At 41.4% G+C, this 21131-nt stretch overlaps 1 protein-coding gene across 3 annotated transcripts in view; it reads right to left on the reverse strand.

Moving 5' to 3' along the window:
• The window catches only part of ppfia4 (PTPRF interacting protein alpha 4), a 68496-nt gene extending 48316 nt beyond the window's left edge, over positions 1 to 20180 (reverse strand). For 2 of the 3 annotated variants that reach the window (XM_086291974.1, XM_086291972.1), the window contains exons 1-2: positions 19825 to 20180; positions 19320 to 19620 (exon numbers count right to left, since the gene is read on the reverse strand). In XM_086291974.1, the coding sequence (XP_086148100.1) occupies positions 19320 to 19577 (258 nt within the window). In that variant the 5' untranslated portion in view covers positions 19578 to 19620; positions 19825 to 20180. Of the gene's footprint in view, positions 1 to 19319; positions 19621 to 19752 lie in introns of all 3 variants that reach the window. The other variant, XM_086291973.1, reaches the window with a different exon arrangement.
• Between the last annotated feature and the right edge of the window lie 951 nt (positions 20181 to 21131).

The following is a 21131-nucleotide window of genomic DNA, read 5'->3' on the forward strand; positions in this document are numbered from 1 at the left end:
TGCAGCTGATAGCTCATGCCCTATGGGATAGAGGGTGTGAGGAAGTAAACACCATAGCCCCTCCTCCGTATTTCCCCGGAGATTTTATTTGCAGGGCTTTGAAAGAAGAGGAGGAAAAAGAAAAACCCTGAGCCTGCACGTGGACATAAGCACCCATGTAGAGTCCAACTGACCTGACGACTGACAGATAGAGATGTTCATGGACAGAAAGCAAGACTGAAGCCTCTATATCAGGAATGCTATATTGTACGTGTAGCAGTATGTGGGTGACTGTGGGACTCTTTGGCACCGTGTCGTTAGGGTGAGGGGAAAACTGGAGGGACGGACGTATATTCCGTTGGGTCAGCATTAAACAAATGCCAGCTAGATGTGGTGTATTCCCACTGGGTAGTTGTGCAGAGTCTATATGTTTGCGTATGTGTGTAAATCTGCATACGTGAACATATGTGTGTGATAACAGTGATGCACTGCAGGGGTGATCAGGAAGGGGAGGAGAAGGGATTTTTTTCACTGCCAAAAATGACAGGAATAAAAATAACTTGAACAAGATGACTAGGATAAAATAAACATGCTGACCTGGAGCACACACATTTAGCTGATCCTGCAGTTTTAACAAATGCCCGGCTACAGTATCAGTCAACTCAAAAGGTTTTTCCACTTGTATTATTTGCAAATTCCTGGCTACAAGTAGTAATGATTAGCTATAAATAAAGAATAATGCCACAGCCTTAAAAAGAATTCCCTAGAGTGTGCTGGGTCAAATTCTCTAAATCTAACAGCCTGGAAGGATTAACAAATTAATAAATAAATAAAAGTGGGAATATTACATAAATTGAACAGATGAATTAAAATGGTAAAATGCCTTGAACTCTTATAGAGTAACTTTAAGAGTAGGAACTATAGAAGCTATGGAAATGGTATAAAGAGATAGAAGAAAAGCGGCCAACACAAAAAAAAATGTTTCTGAAGACATACAGCAGGGGAAAAAAGTACTGCAAAAAAGAATGTTTTCTTTGTCTTTTTCCTTACGCTGTGTGGGAATGCTACGATGCACCCACTGCCCTGGCAGAAAGTCTACAGTCAATCTGGACCAATTAGAGCACAGATATGTGGGTGCGAGAGTGTGTGTTTGTGCGTGTGTTTGAGTGTGTTCGCCCTCCAGGGTGCTCCAACCCCCCATAACACAGCTCACGCAAGATAACAGGGAGAAGAGAAGAGAAGAGAAGAGAAGAGAAGAGAAGAGAAGAGAAGAGAAGAGATTTTGTCATTCGGGACACAAGATGCTGGCTGAGAGCGAGCTGAGAGAATAAGATACAGAGAGAGGAAACACAGGATCAGATGGAGAAGGCAAAAAATGAACCGGTCACAATGACAAAAGGATGTGACTGAAACTGGAGAAGTAGAAGGGTGGAGAGGAATATCCAAGGATAGCAGCAGAAGGGGGGGGGGCATTGCCTAATGCAGGCTACAGAGCTTTACATGATCTTTATGTAACTCAGCTACAGGCACTTCCTCTCTGTCTCAGTGTTTCTCCACCTCTCATTCACACTTGCCCTCATTGCCATGCTCTCTGTCTAATTTACAAGAGGACTGCTTCAAAATTTAAACGCCTTTCCGTGGAGTGATTTTAGTCACCTTCACTAAACTTGAGCTGGGCAGATGAGTGTGTACGCCTACTGCACTCACTACAGCACCATTTTACACAGGGCTTGCAATTAAAATGGGAAATTATATTCTTACGGTACCCTGCGATGATGTAAGGGGTATTAGCTCACCCTTTACACCTGGAAATCGCAAGATTATAAAGTCATAATGTTTTTCTAAGGTAATGCTCATCAGTGTTTGTTATGCTGCACTTGTCCACCTAATTCCAGAAATAACATGCTGTTGTGGTGTCATATTACGGATGGAAACTGTCCCCATTACATACTGTAGACTGCAAGCTAACAGTGAACATATGAATCATTCTAAACTGCTAAAAGTGTAGGGGGATAACGCTTAATGGTAGGTGACTGTTTTAGGAGTGACTTATAGATTTGTGAAGTAGGAGGATTTACCACTGACGTTAACTAAGGACAGCACAGTTCTACTCAAATAAGGGTTCAGTTTTGCATACATTTGGAAAAATGTGACTGGGATTTTTTGTTTTTAAAACAACAAAGCATTCTGAATCTGCTAAAGCTCTGACTGACTTCTTATCCTCGAGAAACAGCAGCTAGGGCTTAGAGGTATCAGAAGCATCCAACTGCACCAAAGTGACAGGAAGAAAAACAAAGAAAGTTGAAATAAACAAACTAAACAGACCACTTGACACATTGAATTAATCAGGAACTTCTGGGTTTCTCTGTTAAGGAACGGTGATGACAACACGCAAACCAGAATAATCAAGGAAAGGTCCTCCTACCTTAAAAACCTTTTGGAAAATTGGACAGTAGCAACTTGTAGTAGACACTTTCTCTTCTAATACTGTTACTGTGCGTTGAGCCTATCCTTGATCAATTTAAGTCTGATTGTGTTAGGGACAGACTGAGAGTCAGTGTGAGTGAATGAAAAGTGCTACTGACGTGTGGAATTCAGGGCAAGAAGAGACGTTGTGAGGCATATGGCGGAGAAAAGACAGGAAGGCAGCTAAGTGTGAATGATGCTTTTCTTGCACTGGGGCAGACCACGTCACAGGCCTCATTATTATAATGGGCCACCACAATGCTTACTGACCTTCATCATCAACAGATAAAGTTGGCCACGGAGAAAAAGTGTGTGTGTGTGTTCTTCTGTCAGTTATTCAGGCAATTACAATATGAGGGGGAAGATGGTTCAGGCTGTTAGCATTGTAATTAAATGTACCACGGGGGCTTTACAATGCATTTAGCAAACAAAAATCAGAATCAGAATCAGAATACTTTATTGATCCCTGGGGGAAATTATTTTAAAAGATACCACACAGGCAATCTTAATAAATGGACACACACATACACCCATAATGTAATGATTTCAGGCTACTACAAAGGCTCACTGGACTTCCTGGTTTGGGTCAAGTCAGTGCACACATGCACTTCAACTTGCATGTTAATAAAACCCTCATAAAAAAAGCAAAATTGTGACTTTTATCTAGTTTTGCTTTATCACGGTAACACGAGATGGTAAAATCAATCGCACGCTCGGTCCAGAAACACTGTGCGAGGAGAGTGTGGAGGTTTGTGCCGAAGTACAACATCCTAGCAGCAGTGCTCCCATCTAGTGCTCTCAGAGCAAAGCTGTAAGTACAGTGAGCTGGCTGAGAGATATGAAGAATTATGTGGCAGAACGATAGCTAACTAATAGACCTCTCAGCGCACACACTTAAAGCCATCACAACTGATAAGACAGAAGAGTGAGGGAGCGAAGGAGAACCATTCCTTGAAGAGAGAACAGATCAGTCTTTTACTAATGTGTTAATACGGGTATTGAATCTTCACTGACTCATAAGTATTCATAGATTTCTGGTTTCATACAATGTGTGCATTATGGAAAACAAGCAGACACAAAAAACAATTTAACCGAAGATGATGACAAGAGGTGCTGGAACAAGTTCGGCTCAAAGAAACAGGAACAGAACTTGTATTTGTGCGTGCACGTGCGCGTGTTTGCGTGTGTGTGCACATAAAACTCTGCACAGTGTCTGAGTTGAGTGTCTACACCAACCCACGTGTCTGTGAATGGAGCTGGAAGTAAATGAATAACAGACTGCAGCTGAGAACTGAGGCATGTTGTAGGTGGTGCTGAATAACTGGCTCTTGATTTAATACAGAGACTAGATGATCTAAAGAGCTATCTGTGAATGTACATGCACCAAAAATATCTTATTAGTTCCTCCAGTATGTACTCCGTGAACTCCTGCTGTTTAAATCAGCCTTGCGCTGTGTCTGTTCTGCACGGAAAAGTCAATGTACTGTGGGTGTCATCATGTGTACTTTGATGTCTGGCCAGACATGATGGTGCTCTGAGCTGTTTAACATCTCACATCAGTACATACATCTTTGTGTGAAACACTGTAACTGTTTATACACTGATGTGTGTGTAGCTGTGCATGAGTGTGATGTATTAGCCCAGTTGGACACTTATGTACTAGGAACTGCTGACTGTGTACAGGCAATTCATCACTGGAACCGTTTTCTTATGCAAGATTTCAGTACGTAGTTATATGTTCATGGCCACTTTATAGAATAGAATAGAATAGAATAGAACAGCCCTTTACTGTCACTGTGCATGTACAACAAAATTGTAGAAGGATCATGCCAATTAAATACACCATTCAACTGCTTGTTAATGCAAATGTCATATAAGTCAATCGCATGCTATTTAGATCTGGTCATGATGCCCTGCTGAACTTAACAGCGAGCTTAAAAATGTGGAAGAAAGACAATTTAAGGGACTTTGAATGTGGCATGGTTGTTGGTGCCAGATGGGCTAGCATTTCATAAACTGCTGATCTGCTGGGATTCTCCCACACAAACATCTCTAGAGTTTACAGAGAATGTTTTGAATAAGAGAAAAAAAGAGACATCCAGTGAGCTGCAGTTCACTGATAGAAAATGAGTCTTCAATGCCAGAAGTCAGAGAAGAGCGGTTAGACTGCTTCGAGCTGATGGGAAAGAAACAGTAACTGAAATAATCGGTTATTATAAACAAGGTATGAGCATATCTGAACACACAACACATCAAACCTTAAAGCAGATGGTTATGAAGCAGCAGAAACCCACGCTGAGTGCCACTCCTGTCAACTAGGAACAGGAAAATCGAGACTACAATTCCTACTGGCTTAACAAAATTGGCTAACAGAGGATTTGAAAAACATTGCATTTTCAGATCAGTCTTGGTTTCTGCTGCAAAATTCGAATGGTAGGGTCAGAATTTGGTCTAAACGACATGAAAGCACAGATTTGTTCTGCCTTGTAGCAGTAATTCAAGTTGTGATGGTGGTGTGATGATGTGGGAGATATTTTCTTGGAACATTATGAGTCTCTTAGTGCCAAATTGTTTCTGACCATGTTTACAGTGTACCCATCTTCTGATGGCTGTTTCCAGCAGGATAATGTGCTCACAAAGCTCAAATCATCACATCAAGTGGGTTTTTTGAAAATAACAATACATTGACTGTACTCAAATAGCCTCCAAAGTCAGGAGATTTCAATCTAATAGAGCACCTTTGTGATCTAGTAGAACCAGAGAGTTACATCATGGACGTGCAGCCAACAAGTCTGCAGCAACTGTGTGATGCTATCACATCAATATGGACTAAATCCTCTGAGAAATGTTTCCAGCACCTTGTTGGATCTGTACAGAAAGGTGTGTCCAGCCCAGTACTAGGAAGACCTGTCCTGTTAGGTTGACTAATTTTGTAAAATACAAATAAAAACTCATATTTTATTTTTCACAGCTCTTGCCCCTTTTTAGGCATGAAGTAAATAAATGGATGCAAAAAACAAAGCAGAGAAGTTTTTGTGTACATATACATTTAAAAACTTCCAGTATTACTTAAACAAGCTTATGGTTTTATGTTTGTTAAGCATTTTACTCCCTTACAAATATTTTTTTAAAACTGTTAACGAGCTAGTTCATTAGTGCTCGGACATTAGGTAGTGCAGCGCCCATTCCATTTCAAGCAATCAAGATAAAAGATGGAGACACAAGATCTAAAATTTACAGACTGATGGATCTCACTCTCGACAAAATCATGTTTAGCTAAATCTGAAGAAGACAGAACAGACTAATTTAACTTCAAGCGCAATAAAGCCATGTTTTCAAAAATAATTTTCTAGATTCAGCATTTACACATTTATATATTAACAACTGGTCAATTAAATAATGAGTAATTCTAGAAAATTTAGCAAGTTGTTTTAGCTTTATGCTAAGCAACAGTCAAATCAGTTGATTATCTATTCACTTTACTATGCCTTTTGCACTGTCTATAATGTTCGACCAATATGATTACAAGTAGAAAACAAAGTCTAGTATCCAGTATTTGTCTTGGCCTGTTTATACTATATCAATGTTTTCCACAGAAAGGCCTGTTTAGAGTGAAGTTTGTCCTAGCAGTGTCAGAGAGTGGGCGTCTAATGCCAGAAGCATTAGAGCCAGCAATCGCTTGTACCTGTCCAGGAACAGGACGGAAATACAATCAATTAATGCTAATGCTGATCAGATAAATGTGCAAAGAGGCAAAGGTTTGCAGAGATGTTAGTCATAGCAACTTTGATGTTATCACGAGTGTCACTAAGCTAAACTTCGCTCTGTTACTCAGCAGCTTCCAAGTCACTCAAATTACTTAATAACTCCAGTTCATGAAGTCCAATGATATTTTCATTTTTCATGGGGTAAATATCACTAATACGTGCTCATTTATGATCCTGAAATTGATGCAACATAAACAATTAAACAAGTACAAATAAACACATGTTAATGTATGCCTGTGGCCAGTTCATTTCATACAAATGCATGAAATACTTCAAATAAGTCATTAGCTATTTACAGCAACATTTGCCTTACTGTGTCCTCATCCCAAATCCTGCTTTTCACTTGCACTGCTATGCTCTTGCAGATCTGTGTGTGTGTGTGTGTGTGTGTGTGTGTGTGTGTGTATGTGTGTGTTGGTGAGTGTGCGTGGTATTGACAGCCAACAGCGGGGGGTGGGTGCTATGTTGTGAGACACTGACAAGCTCCATTTCATGGAGGCAAAGATGCATTTTGAAGTTCTTTAAATCCTTTTAAGGGTCCAGCAGGAGACTTAGCTTCTCAAGCTGCTGCTGCCTTTGCTGCTGTTTATGTCTCTTGCTGTGGAAAAGAAGACGTTCCGAACCCAATATGTGTGTATGTGCCCATACAAACACATTTTCAGAAAAGTTTTTATGTACATTTGGGAAATGTACATAAAAACTAACCACAATATTGAAACCATTTTAACCCTATATCTTACCTACATTATGTATTATTTGGAGACGCAAGAACAATGCATCTGTTTTTGGAAATGAAAACATGCCAGTAACCAAGTAGTGCCTTAATGTATCCAGCAGTTGTTCCAGTAAACTGCAACAACTTATCAAAAAAGTACAAAATAAAAATGTTCCAATCGGATGTAAACTGAACCAATGCCACCAGCACCAATCCAACCTCCTCATGAAGCCTTTGTAGGACTCTAAAATAGGACTTTTGATAAAAATGCATTATATATTGCCCTGGGATAACAAATCCACAGAGTCTTCCTGATACGATGGAGGTGTCCACCACTCTATGTGGTCTAGACCATAGGTGTCAAACTCTGGCCTGCGGGCCAAATTTGCAGCCTAATTACATTTGGCCCGCAAAGCCATACAAAATTACTATTAGAGCTGGCCTGCCAGTATTATACAGTGCATGTACTGCTAATACTACAATTCCCAGAATGCTCTGTTGGTGTTTTGGCGTGTCAGTCATGACAGGACCCATTAGCACCATAGTCATAGCAACCATGCAAATGCTGCCATGCTACCTATCCCAAAATGGCAAAAAGAAAGGCAGAAAACAGGAGTTTTCTGGACAGGTGGGAGAATATGATGAAAATCTGATAAATGATAAAATGATAAAATTTAATTCAGAAGGCTGCAAATTAATTTTTTATTTAAGAAATGAATTCCACTGATGTGTTATTTAATTGGAATTTTGATTTTGCATGTGTGTAATATTAAGTTATATATATGTTTATATAAGTTATATATATATTGTTTAGTATTAAGCTTGCTTGTTCCATATTCGGTTTTTCAGCAAAACTTGTTTGAGTCCATAAGAAAAGACTCCTTGTTATATTTGGAGGAAGACTTTTTTTTTCCAATAAATTTTAATGTTAGCCCGCGACTTTGATCCAGTTTTGAATTTTGGCCCACTGTGTATTTGAGTTTGACACCCCTGGTCTAGACTAAGCTTCTTTCAGCGATTCCCTTACTCACAATGGGTCGCCACAGCAGATGAATATACATATTTGATACTGCACAGACTTTCACACCGGATGCACTTTCTGACACAACCCTCCCCCAACATTTGTGTCACCTCCTGGTCTCATTCACGTGTTAGCCAAATGTGTTAACCACCACACTATGGAGCTACTACTACTATGTTCAAGACTGGTTAATAATCAAAGGATGATGTTTTTCAAAATAAACTGTAGATATTATCAAAAGATATTGTAGGTAACAATAGACGGTCCTATATGTACAAAAGTATGGGTCTACTTACTTATACAGGAGCTTCTCGTTCTGAAAGGTGGTGCAAGTGTCATAAACCTGCATTCTTTATAGAAGCCACCAGATTTGGTATCCGGTCGTTAAGTGATGATGTGACGAATCCTACTTCCGGGCCTAAAGTAGTCTGCGTTTAATATGGCTTTCGTGTTGTTAACATGTTTAATGTTATGTATTTTCTTCTATTTGATCTCAAAAAGCTCCTAAAACAGTCAGTGATCACTGTTGACCTCCCTCGGCTTTTATTACCGCTAATCATTTATTTAAGCTCAGTTTTTAAAACCTTAGGATGTAACTACAGCCCAGCCCATGCAGCAGTATATGAATGACTAACCTCGTATTGTGGATGGATTATCTCAGCTGTTCTCCTGGCTGAAGTTTGGTCCTTTTACAGCATCCTGCCATGCGATTACATTTGTTCCTGACCACCGAGAACACTCACGGTAACTTTTATTGAGTGGAAAAAAGGTTAGCATGTTTATATTATGCTAACATAGCTGTGTCGCTAGCGGTCACGTAGCACATCATTATATACCAGCTAGCCAAACTTCAGTAACCCTACAAACGTCACTGCTGTTTAGTTTTCTGTCTTCATTTATGTTGGAAGTGATAACAGAGCTGTACGTTTTAATTTGTTTCCAAATCCCCGCAGTCAGGACATGCTATATTGTATTTAGATAGAAGCTAGCGAGCTAACTTCCTGCTAACTTCTAACTCCGTTAAATGTCATAAATTTTGTTTTCATGGATGCCTGGATGTTAAACTCAATTGTTACACCTGGTAGAGCAGAACACTGATCATTTTATTAAAGATGAAAGATTTTAGACAGTTTTTCAACTCTCAGTAATGCCATAGTGATCGTTTGATATATGGACCTGCAGCGGAGTTTAGGCCCAGACACGGCTAGTGACGTCAGACTTAATGACCGGATAGGTTGCAAAAACACTTCCGGTTCTATAGAACTCCATGGGAAAATGGCCCTCCACAGCAACCTCTCTCCAGTCTCCTTTGCTGATTTTGGCTCATACTGTATAAAACATTGAGTCACTTTCATACGTTTTAGCAATTCTAGCTGTTGGAGAAGAAGATAACTCACATTGGCTACTGACAGGTGATTGTCCAGTTGGTAGCCAATGAGAGGGACCATCTGATTAGCTTTGTTGTCCTTATACATTTTTCAGTTATAGACTTATAGATTAAAGATTATTTGCAAAATTGCATGCTGTTTTTATACAGTGTCCCAGGATTTTTTGGATGCGGGATTGTTAGTGCAGTTGGGTGTTTTTTAAAAATGTCTTTGGGAGCAGAGTTGATGCATGTGTTTTTCTCTCCCATATCTCTGAACATGTGGGTGCATACAGATGTAGAGGATACATGATAACCTTGAAGTGTATAACCTTGGGTTACTCCAACATTTCTTTTAAATATACTTACTTTCTGACTTCCACATCCCAATAGTACAATATTAACACCTCTCCCCACCCACTGATGCCTTATCTTCTATTCTGAGGGAGTAGCTGTAGAGAAAGTGAACTGACAGAGTTCCAATAGTGCAGCTGTTAGACATGGCAGGGCCACTGTGGGCTTAACTGCTGGCTGGAAAACTTCATCTCACATCCCCCTGCCCTTCCTCCCTTTCTCTCATTCTGTCCTTTCCTGCCTCCCTCCTTCATTACTCTCGCCTTCCCCCTCTGGTGGTCCTGCAACTCCAATCACTCTGCTCTTATTACCAGAGAGAAGGAACTTACACACACTCATAGACATATAGTGGCTTTCTGTTCTTCCTATTACCAGAGCATGTCCCTTGCTGCTGGGACCTGTCAGGTATGCTTGATTCAGCTTTTTTCCTGACTTTCTGCCTCTCGTTGCTAAATCTTACACTGTCTTTGTAATTGCGACTCTTTTTACCACCTTTCTTCCTCCTTACCTCACCTTCCTTTGCTAACCCAGGCAGCCAGGGGAACAAATTGGCGCCCGGCTGAGCTAAATGTGCCTGGTGCTGAGAGCCAGATGGTACTGGCACGGAGAAGGAGGGAGCAAAGGATGGCTCCTTCTGAGAGATGGAGCGTCTAAGCCATGGCACAGCAGAGCAGCATGGGGGAGCTAGCTTTGCACACTAATAATCTATTAGTGTTCAGGGTCCCCAAAAGCTGTGCAAAGGCCCTTGCCAGGGTCCACTGTGACCTGCTCACAGCTTTGGTGAATAGGAGGCTTAAATGAAGACTGGACAACATACAGGAGGGAGGATTATGGAGTAACATGCTGAGGAGTGGAAGGAGAGAAGAAGAGAGGATAAGAAAGAGGCTCAGAATGAGAGGTGAGATGTCAGCTGCTAGAAGATGAATATGTTGTTAGTCTCACTTCTGATTTCTCGTTTGTGTCTCTTTGTCTGTCTCAAAATTAAAAATGCAACCACAGTAATGAACACAGCAGTAGTCAGATGATAGCCATGTCTTAAAAAGGGCCAAAGACAATCAAAAGAAACAGACTTTTTTAGATTTCAGTGAATAGTTATAATGTAGATGGGATATCCATCTCAGTTGAGTCTGTAAGAACTTTGCCCTCTCTGTCTTTCAGTGTCATACCTTCTCTCTCAAAATCTCCCTCACTCTCTTATTTGTTCCTCTTTCAGGGTTTCTTGGCAAATTTCAGCTGCTCACTTCATGCTCCACTTTCCCCTACATCAACCCAAATTCCTCTATTTGGCGCTTACATAACACATAGCATAGGATTTGGGCTTCGATAGCAGACCAATCAGATGCAATAATTTTTCATCTGACTTTGGCCTATCCTCCTCAATATTCTCCTATCGTGGCACACAAAGCTGCCTAGGCCATCCATGCATAAGCAACACTATCCGCAGGCATATTCGTTCACACGTACCGATGCACAGACTCAAGTCGACATGCAGACTGTGCATGCTGACATTTAAGGAAATACAGACGGTGTGTGCATCATTGTTCGTCTGTGGGTGGTGCAAATCAGAATGGCTAAAATAAATGATTATTCTTGTCACTGATTCATCTTTGGGTCATTTTCTCAATTAATAAGTGGATTGGTTAGTGTGTAAAACATCTAAGATGTCACTCTCAATAGAACTCGGGGTACTGTCTTCAGATGTATTGTTTAATTTTTCCAACACTCCATGGATGAAACACAACCATCACATTTTTTTCCTGCAAAATTACTTATTAAACCAATAAATGATCAAAACACTTGACCTTTTTTATTCGGATTAACTCATCGATCAATTGGTCTATAAATGTGAAGTTGTGTGTTTATGCCTTGCTGAAAGGTTGCTTGCCTTGTGATAAGGTCAGGCCATCTCCAAATACTGTGCAAGAGCACCTCAGAGCACTCCTTGTTTCTTATGCGATCTAATGTATATTAACTCTGACACCCCTTCCCACTCACACCTACAAGTAAAATACTAGTACAGTAAAAGTGGCTGAGTACCAAGCCTGTGAGGCTTAGCTCTGTTGGCCTTGGTTCAAGTAGTGTGGAATAACTCTATCTGTGTTAGCCAGCACAACACTTACCCCAGCACTAAGGATATATGTTTATTCACCGCAACACAGACATTAATTAAAGCTGATTAGCTTCTTTCTCCTTTCCTTTGCCCACATTGATACATAAATAGTGGAAAAATCATTTTCCAGGCTATCGTTTTCAAAAAGTTAGTAAAGTGTATTTCTAGGCAATATTAGAATTAAGCTATCTTAAAGATTAAAGTGATTTATATGCTGGTGATTTATATGCAGCACCAGCGAGCTATGATAGAAACAAATAAAATGCAGGGACTGTTTTTCCCTTTTGTGTCTCTACTCTTTGTTGCGCTCATTTTTTAAATCATTATTATTTTAAGGAGCTAAAATTTTTTTTTTTTAAATATATATTTCTAAGTTTTTCTGCTTCTTTGTACATTCCCTCACATACCAGGAATTTACTACCATCCGTGAGTCCTTATACTGAAGTGATGATTGTTATTCTCTCACTGATCCATTTAGAAACAGTCACATAAAAGTGTTCAGAAATGCACAGGACCTGATGGTACTGAGCAGGCCGATCACAGTGCTCAGAAATGAATGAACACTCTGTGGGGTCACTGCTTAAACATTATAAATTAAACTGTTGTGTGACAACAAAAGCAATATGTTAGCTGATGTTACGTTTTTGACGTATCTTCGTACAAAAATATTCAGTCATGTTCTCCATAGAACATATCATTTGACACACATACAGTCTAAATTTATGTGAATGCAGAAAATTTTAAGAAGAGTACAAATTTAAGAAAGAGGCTGCTTCGAGTACTTGGCAGTTTTCAGGGCACCCCCCCCACACACACACACACAAAAACAACAAAAAATCAAGGAACTCTCTGCAGATCATGGTTAGGGTATAAAACAATTTCAGAGTTTTGAGTGTTTTTCATGAGCACAGTGGACTCCGTAACTTTGAAACTGATTACATTTGAAAGCACCAGGATTCCTCTACAGGGAGTGCAGAATTATTAGGCAAATGAGTATTTTGTCCACATCATCCTCTTCATGCATGTTGTCTTACTCCAAGCTGTATAGGCTCGAAAGCCTACTACCAATTAAGCATATTAGGTGATGTGCTTCTCTGTAATGAGAAGGGGTGTGGTCTAATGACATCAACACCCTATATCAGGTGTGCATAATTATTAGGCAACGTCCTTTCCTTTGGCAAAATGGGTCAAAAGAAGGACTTGACAGGCTCAGAAAAGTCAAAAATAGTGAGATATCTTGCAGAGGGATTCAGCAGTCTCAAAATTGCAAAGCTTCTGAAGCGTGATCATCGAACAATCAAGCGTTTCATTCAAAATAGTCAACAGGGTCGCAAGAAGCGTGTGGAAAAACCAAGGCGCAAAATAACTGCCCATGAACTGAGAAAAGTCAAGCGTGCAGCTGCCAAGATGCCACTTGCCACCAGTTTGGCCATATTTCAGAGCTGCAACATCATTGGAGTGCCCAAAAGCACAAGGTGTGCAATACTCAGAGACATGGCCAAGGTAAGAAAGGCTGAAAGACGACCACCACTGAACAAGACACACAAGCTGAAACGTCAAGACTGGGCCAAGAAATATCTCAAGACTGTTTTTTCTAAGGTTTTATGGACTGATGAAATGAGAGTGAGTCTTGATGGGCCAGATGGATGGGCCCGTGGCTGGATTGGTAAAGGGCAGAGAGCTCCAGTCCGACTCAGATGCCAGCAAGGTGGAGGTGGAGTACTGGTTTGGGCTGGTATCATCAAAGATGAGCTTGTGGGGCCTTTTTGAGGATGGAGTCAAGCTCAACTCCCAGTCCTACTGCCAGTTTCTGGAAGACACCTTCTTCAAGCAGTGGTACAGGAAGAAGTCTGCATCCTTCAAGAAAAACATGATTTTCATGCAGGACAATGCTCCATCACACGCGTCCAAGTACTCCACAGCGTGGCTGGCAAGAAAGGGTATGAAAGAAGAAAAACTAATGACATGGCCACCTTGTTCACCTGATCTGAACCCCATTGAGAACCTGTGGTCCATCATCAAATGTGAGATTTACAAGGAGGGAAAACAGTACACCTCTCTGAACAGTGTCTGGGAGGCTGTGGTTGCTGCTGCACGCAATGTTGATGGTGAACAGATCAAAACACTGACAGAATCCATGGATGGCAGGCTTTTGAGTGTCCTTGCAAAGAAAGGTGGCTATATTGGTCGCTGATTTGTTTTTGTTTTGTTTTTGAATGTCAGAAATGTATATTTGTGAATGTGGAGATGTTATATTGGTGTCACTGGTAAAAATAAATAATTGAAATGGGTATATATTTGTTTTTTGTTAAGTTGCCTAATAATTATGCACAGTAATAGTCACCTGCACACACAGATATCCCCCTAAAATAGCTAAAACTAAAAACAAACTAAAAACTACTTCCAAAAACATTCAGCTTTGATATTAATGAGTTTTTTGGGTTCATTGAAAACATGGTTGTTGTTCAATAATAAAATTATTCCTCAAAAATACAACTTGCCTAATAATTCTGCACTCCCTGTAGAGTTTAGTCAAACTAAAAAACCAGGGAAAAACGGCTAAGATCAGGGAGGTAAAAAACCCCAGCAAACACCACCAATCTTCAGTGATCTGCAGTGTTATAAGAAGCTGAGAGGTGGACTACCATATTATCAGTACTCTGTCTGTCAGGCTTTTAGAAAACCACTGTTGGGTAAAAGATATACAACAACCTGTTTGGAGATGGAAAATATCAGGCACTGCAGGTCACCTGGTTAATACCATTGCCACAATCAAGCATGGGAGTGGCAGGATTATTCTGTGGGGATGTTTTTAGCTGCAGGGACAAGGAGGCCAGTCAGAGCTGGCTGGAGTATAAATACAGCCAAATACAGAGAGGACCTTGAGACTTAGAGGAAATATACTTGGAGTGCATGAGACCGGGGTAAAGGTTCATCTTTCAGCATAACAATGACAGGAAGCATATTGTGAATGAGTAGCCTAGAAAAGCCGAGGTTGTCTCTACAGAACATCTGCAGAGACAACTAAAGACCCTTCATGTGTAGGTTTCCACACACACACAAAATACATGAGAAATTAATAGTTTCAATACTATTAGAATGGGAGCTTTACATTTTGAGTTTGATAAATTAAAAAAGAAGTCTAAAAGCATGCATTCTCCTCGTCGAGGGTTATTGGAGGTAGATATGGAATGTGTCCTTTTCACACAAAAACTTCATTTTCAAAATTAAAACATGTAAAAAGTAAAAGTGCCTGAACACTTTGTGAGTTGCCATACAGAAGCAGCGTGGTTTGAAAAGCACACCTCTGCCTCATCTCGCCTCTGATAATAGACTGTGTTGAGCTATGGACAAAGGTCATTTGCAAGAGTAGGGTAGGAGGAGACAAAAACTGTCTGAGGGAGCAGTTAATGGACTAGTGGGTTATTGAGGAGTCAGATCAACAGAAAAAATGTGAAAGAGAGAGGGAAAAGGGACAAGAGAAAGAACCACAAACTAAAGCCAGATAGGTGCAGTAAAAAAAAAAGATGCACCAAAGTCAGGTGTTTTCAAATCTAGCCTTCGGAGAAGACACACCAACCCCGAAACAGCAATACCTGAAGCAAGGCAAGGTTGGAGACATATGCAAAACAGTCAGATTGCATAATATGCAATCTGACTGTTTTGCATATGTCTCCAACCCTAACCCATATTATGGTTTTTCGTGGAGACACAAAGCTATGTGTGTTTATGAGTCTGAACAACAGTAAGGCAGCAATCATTGCTGTGAGAAGTCAAAGGAAAGGTCATTAATGTGTGTGAGCTCAAGTAAACAACAAAAATACTTGTGTATATGCGTGCACGGAGGAGCATATCAGTGGGGACGGGGAGGGTGGAAATAGAGACAGTTGTTTTGGAAGGGCAATGAGATCCGTGTCTGTGTCCGTGTCTGTCTGTGTGTGAGTTTGTGTCCCTTCATCTCTGTGTACTTGTATGCTGGCAAAAATAGACGCTGTTGTGTCTGACTGAAACAGGTGTCCAAACATCACAACACACACTCTCACAAACACACAGATTATGAAACTCAATAAAGAGACATCCCGCTCTTTATTCATCAAAGAGTTTTCAAAATGATGTTGACCAGTTAGATTTTAGAAACAATGATTAATCATGAAATAATCATTTGATTCTTTGAACTTCATAAACTTGTGGAGCTCTCCAAAAAGCTGGATTGTGCTTCTCAAGCACCTAATGCTTTGAGCTCTGCAGGGTTGACATTTGGTGAACTGAACACCAGTTTCTTTACTCTGTAAATAGTTCTTGCATGTTTGGACCTGCACATTGGGTCAGTGTCCTGTTGTATAAGGAAAATGGTTCTAATGGAGCCCCTATACACAGGGTATGGCATGGACCGATAGTGTTCCTTGTTGTAGATCACTTTCATTCTGAACCAGTTTTCCACCTTCTAAACTAAACTGTCAAATTTCTTCACCATGCTTGGAAGATGGTATCAATCAATACTCCAAGCATCTTTTAATTTTTATGCCTTGTCTCACAAATCTTTCTGAAACAGCTCGGATAGTTCTCAAGACTCCCCCCCCCCCAATCTTCTACTGAAAAAAAAGTCTTTTCTCTTAGCTTCTCCTTTCACTGGCCAGTCTAGGTTTTGTCTTTGTCTTTGCAACTCTGCTCAGACAGAGCAACACAAACAGTTGTTCTCTGTATTGCTGATAATGAGAGTGGCATTTTGTGGTTACCATTTAGATATGAAGCACCTGTCTCCCAGATTTGAGACTTTTGACATGATAAAACTTGTACAAGGTAAGAGAGATCGCTACTGAAATCGGGTCTCTGATCGCCTCTATTGGTATTCTATTAGAAATCCATTAATCAATTTTTTTTTATAAAATGTGCTTTTCCATCACAAAGAAGGGACCTGCAACTTTTGAGTAACAGAGGATTCACTGGATATATATATAAAATCTTACAAATTTAACAAATCTATTGCTCACTATCCACCCTCTACGTTACACACACATGTATACATATGTGGCATATGGAGAAAGCAGGCATATGATATGCCTGCTTTCTCCTCTAAAGGTCGGAACTGTTTTCTTCACTCAGTAAAGTAACAGTGTGTGTGTGTGTGTGTGTGTGTGTGTATAACATGAGCTTTTGTGTGCATGCGTGTGTGTTTAAAACCTAATTTGTCTATGGGCAAACCCATCTCTGAGGGCTGTATTAGAGGCATTATGCACTGTAATGGGCTGACATGTTAATCTGAAACTCTATTCTCTGTAGCTAATGAACATATCCATCCTAGTCTGTGTGTGTGTCTGTGTGACTGTGCATGTGTGGCAAAATGGCAACGTCCCATTTTTATGATGTTAGCGAGGCAAACACAAATGCCAAGGTGATGGAGGTTTGTGTCTTTTGAACAATGACAACGCTGAAGAGCGCTGAATTTTGAATTGCTCCAACAGTGCATTTTTACATGTGTGCATGTTTGAGTGTGCATCTTTGGAGGAGAGACATAGATCTGACAGATTTGGGTCAAACCAGTCCCGTAGAGTCAGGAAACCTACAGAAGACATAACAAAACACTACACACAAATGCACATGCCTAGTAGGTTAAGATAACAAATGTTTTTTAGGCAAAAGGACAAAAAGAGTGCTCAGATTTGGGAAAAAAGACTGTATTGCCATGCCAATGCATATACATCAGAGGAGTAAACGCACACATACAGAGGAAACCTGACATACCACACACGTAGGCAGAGGCGGCAAGCGCAAATGCAAAACTGTCACATTGTAATGTACTTGAGGGCATAAACACACCAGCTTTGGTCATTTTGAGAGCAGCAGCAAATCACCCTAATTACCACCAACACATATAGGAAAGTGGGGTCAGGATCATTGCCAACTGCTACAACGTTGCTCTTACACACACAGTATTCATCCCACCCAAACCTGAGATTTCAGAAGCCATATGCTATTCTTTTTCCTCACACTTCCCCCTCATCATTGCAAAATGCACACTGCAATTTCTAATAATGCATAGAGGCCAGACAATCCTCATTCCTCAGCTGTGCAGAACAAAACTGAGTCAAAATCAATTGCAACTGAGACTTTTTTTTTTTTTTGGTTTCTCCGTCTCACTGCCTGCACTGTCCGTTGCATCATCTCTCCATTCTGTGGATGCTGTGGAAATGACCACAGGTGTGTTTGGATGTGTGCATGCACAAGTTGAGCGTGGTGCTTTGAGAGAGAAAGCGAGAGACAGCTTATGCATGTGCTCGCCAGCCATAATGTCTGCATAATGTCCCCGAGGTCTCTGACTGTATAACTAATACTTGTATTATTGCTAGAATAAAACATTACGCTGAACCCAGCAGGATTAGAAAACAAGCATGACAGCCTCTACCCACTCTCTCCCTCACTGACACACACACACACACAAACACACATATATGCATGCATGTGTAGAAGCAAGCAGCCCAAGGCCATGTACACTAGCAAGCAGCCATGTTTCTTTCACAAGAGGCTGCAGCGAGCTTGTCATCGTCAGCATGATTCTCTCTCTTGCTCTCTCTGTCTGATACACACACATGCACACTGTACTGTGACATCATGCCACGCATTTAGACTGGGGGGGGAGGTCAGAGGCTAACATAGCTTTATGTGCTGAGGCTTCATTGTCGTCATGCTCTGTGACTTTAACAGCCCTTATTCAGCTCTCCTTTCTCTTAAAGACACACATAAGGGTGACAGATGTCAAAGATGGCCAACAATACAATCAAGTCCTTTTGCTCCAATTGCCACTGACAGGCCGGTCACCACATGCAGAGGTGTTTCCACTCAGTTAATTACTGTTAGGCTCTGCCCTCCCTTCTCACAGGGAGGGCTCTCGACGCCAGGCTCAGACCTCTACACGCAGAGTCAAGCATCTCTTAGTGAGCCAAAATCTTCCATTTATTTTTGACCCACCTTTCAACCCACTACATTACCTTTCTGCCTACTAGACATTTAGATCTTCCTTTCTGGCATGCTGCCACTTATGAGCTTTTGATGTGATATGGGCCTGCATATCCCCATCATCTTCACAGATATCCCAGGACATGAAGGAGTGTTAGATGGGATCCCCAGAAGATATAGTCTATAAATATTAAATTACATTTTAACAGGGGTGCTATCCCAGGGTCTCAAATTCTGGCAAAAGAGCAAGATCTACCTTGCTCACTGAGCTATTACCACCAGACCTATGCCATTCATTCATTCATTCACATTTTTATTTAAATCAGCACAACTCTCTTGATCGTAAGCCTCTATGATTATGGTGCCAAAGACTTTTGGGGCCCAGGATAGCTGACTCTGATTGGCTAGTGATCCCCATGACCAACCTATAACCTCTCATCACATAACTCGGCAAATCATAGCAACAAACCGAACAGGAAGGATGCTTCTCCCTCTTGGAAAATAAAAAAAACAAAAAACCCCAAGGCCATCTAATCCCACACCCAAACCTGACTCTCCCCCTCCTTCAAAGGCCGGCTGCTCCTCACCTGAGGCAGCGCGGCGTTGATCTGCCGCTGGAGCACGTCCCTCTCGTGCAGCGCTCCCTGCAGCTTGGTTTGAGACTGAATGAGAGTCTCCTGAGTCTCCCTGAGGGACTCCAGCAGCTTGTCCCTCTCGTCCAGCATGTTGACCATGAGTTGTTCGAAGTTGGCCTCCTGGTCCGAGCCGTTCGGGACGCCGCCGGTGCCTCTCGGAGGACCAGCCGAGTCTCCTTCGCTGATGGTCGGCATCACCTCACACATCATCTTTCCTGCTCTGTGGTCTGGGCAACGCTATAGGACAGTGTCGCTGTCGGGATTAAGAAGGAATATGTGTATGCGTGGGGGTTATAACCCTGATAAACAGACTTACAGTAACTGATAAATAGGGCCCATTAACGCCCCGTAGCAACGCACATTCAAGGCAATCGCAGTTACGCACCTTACTCCCAGCACGCTAGAGCTCTATTTTTCATGCATCAAACGTGCGATCTTACGCTTTATATCGCCATACCTAATCAGAGTGACTGAAAAGATGAGACGACCGCTGACGTTTCATCCATATTAACCGGCGTTTTTTCACCCAGTGAGCCGATCCGCCCTGCCCGGCGCGCCATGCACTCACATGTACAAATCCCGGCGTGATGTGATTGACAGCTCAGCTCAGAGATAGACGGGTACGTTTAGAGGGGTGGTGCCCACGAGCGCGACGGAGATCATAGTAGGTACACTGACAGGGAAATTTAAAAAAGCAGCAGAAAATATCGGGGAGGAGATCGGCGTCCTTATTCCCGTGGATAGTGAGAGCAACTCTTATCTGCATCCGCCTTCTCCGCTTCCATCTCTTCACACCGCCGCCGAACCGATGTTCACTCCTCCTCCCAGTCCCTCTGTCACAGAAACACACACTCGCTGGCGCGCGCCCCCACAAACCCACGCGCACACATACACACACTGCAGTTGTCACCACCAGGCTATAGAGCTTTGGGAATACTGGGACCTAGTCCCCAGGATTACCCTATAAACGACTGCGCCATGTGTGCATAATACAGGAGTGAAGTGATCATTTATGTCCCCTCGAATCAACATTCTACATTTAGACTATACTGCAAGTTATGGCTCAGAATTCAGCCTTAATTGCTGAAGTGTAATTAACTTCTCACATCAGCACCACTAAGCACGTTGCTGACCTGACAGCTCCTGGGACTCGATGCCCATTCTAGTGGCATCAATTCAACCAAGCTGAACACAGTGTATCTAGTGTGGAGCACACCCTGGAGGACTTGAAATGAACCCGAAGATTGCAAGCGTTAGGCAAATTGGAGATGTAAACTTGAAACAGAAATCACCGTGGGTATAGCATTTTGGCCAGTTTGTCATTTTTGATGTGCAATGTGCAACCATTAATCTATGTCAACTGCACACTGTGTCAGAGATCAAGAGACTTTTAATGTTTATTTCTCGCGACTTTTTATGAGTCATTGTGGGTTTGATGTATTGCTTTGAGATTTCTTTTATAAGTATATCATTCCAGATACATAAACAAGCACCAATTAAAAAAAATAAAATAAAAAACACTCATCTTGATCTGTGTTCAAGTAGCAGTGGAAATGCTATTATAAATATCTTTAAAAACCGGAACTATATACAGCATTTCCAGGTTCTCCAGTGCAGCTCTCCATAACAGTCCCAGTTTCTCAGGTTCTGAGATGCAACCCTCCACAGCAATCCCAATTTCAGTTGTGCAGCCCTCCACAATAGTCCCAGTTTCTGCAGTGCAGCTCTTCACAACAGTCCCAGTTTCTCAGGTGGCCCTTTAGG

Source organism: Aulonocara sp. 'chitande type north' Nkhata Bay, linkage group LG5 (assembly GCF_057382095.1).
Source record: "Aulonocara sp. 'chitande type north' Nkhata Bay isolate Kocher_YH1m ecotype deep benthic linkage group LG5, A_spYH_male_GT1.1, whole genome shotgun sequence".
NCBI classification, from domain to species: Eukaryota; Metazoa; Chordata; class Actinopteri; order Cichliformes; family Cichlidae; genus Aulonocara; species Aulonocara sp. 'chitande type north' Nkhata Bay.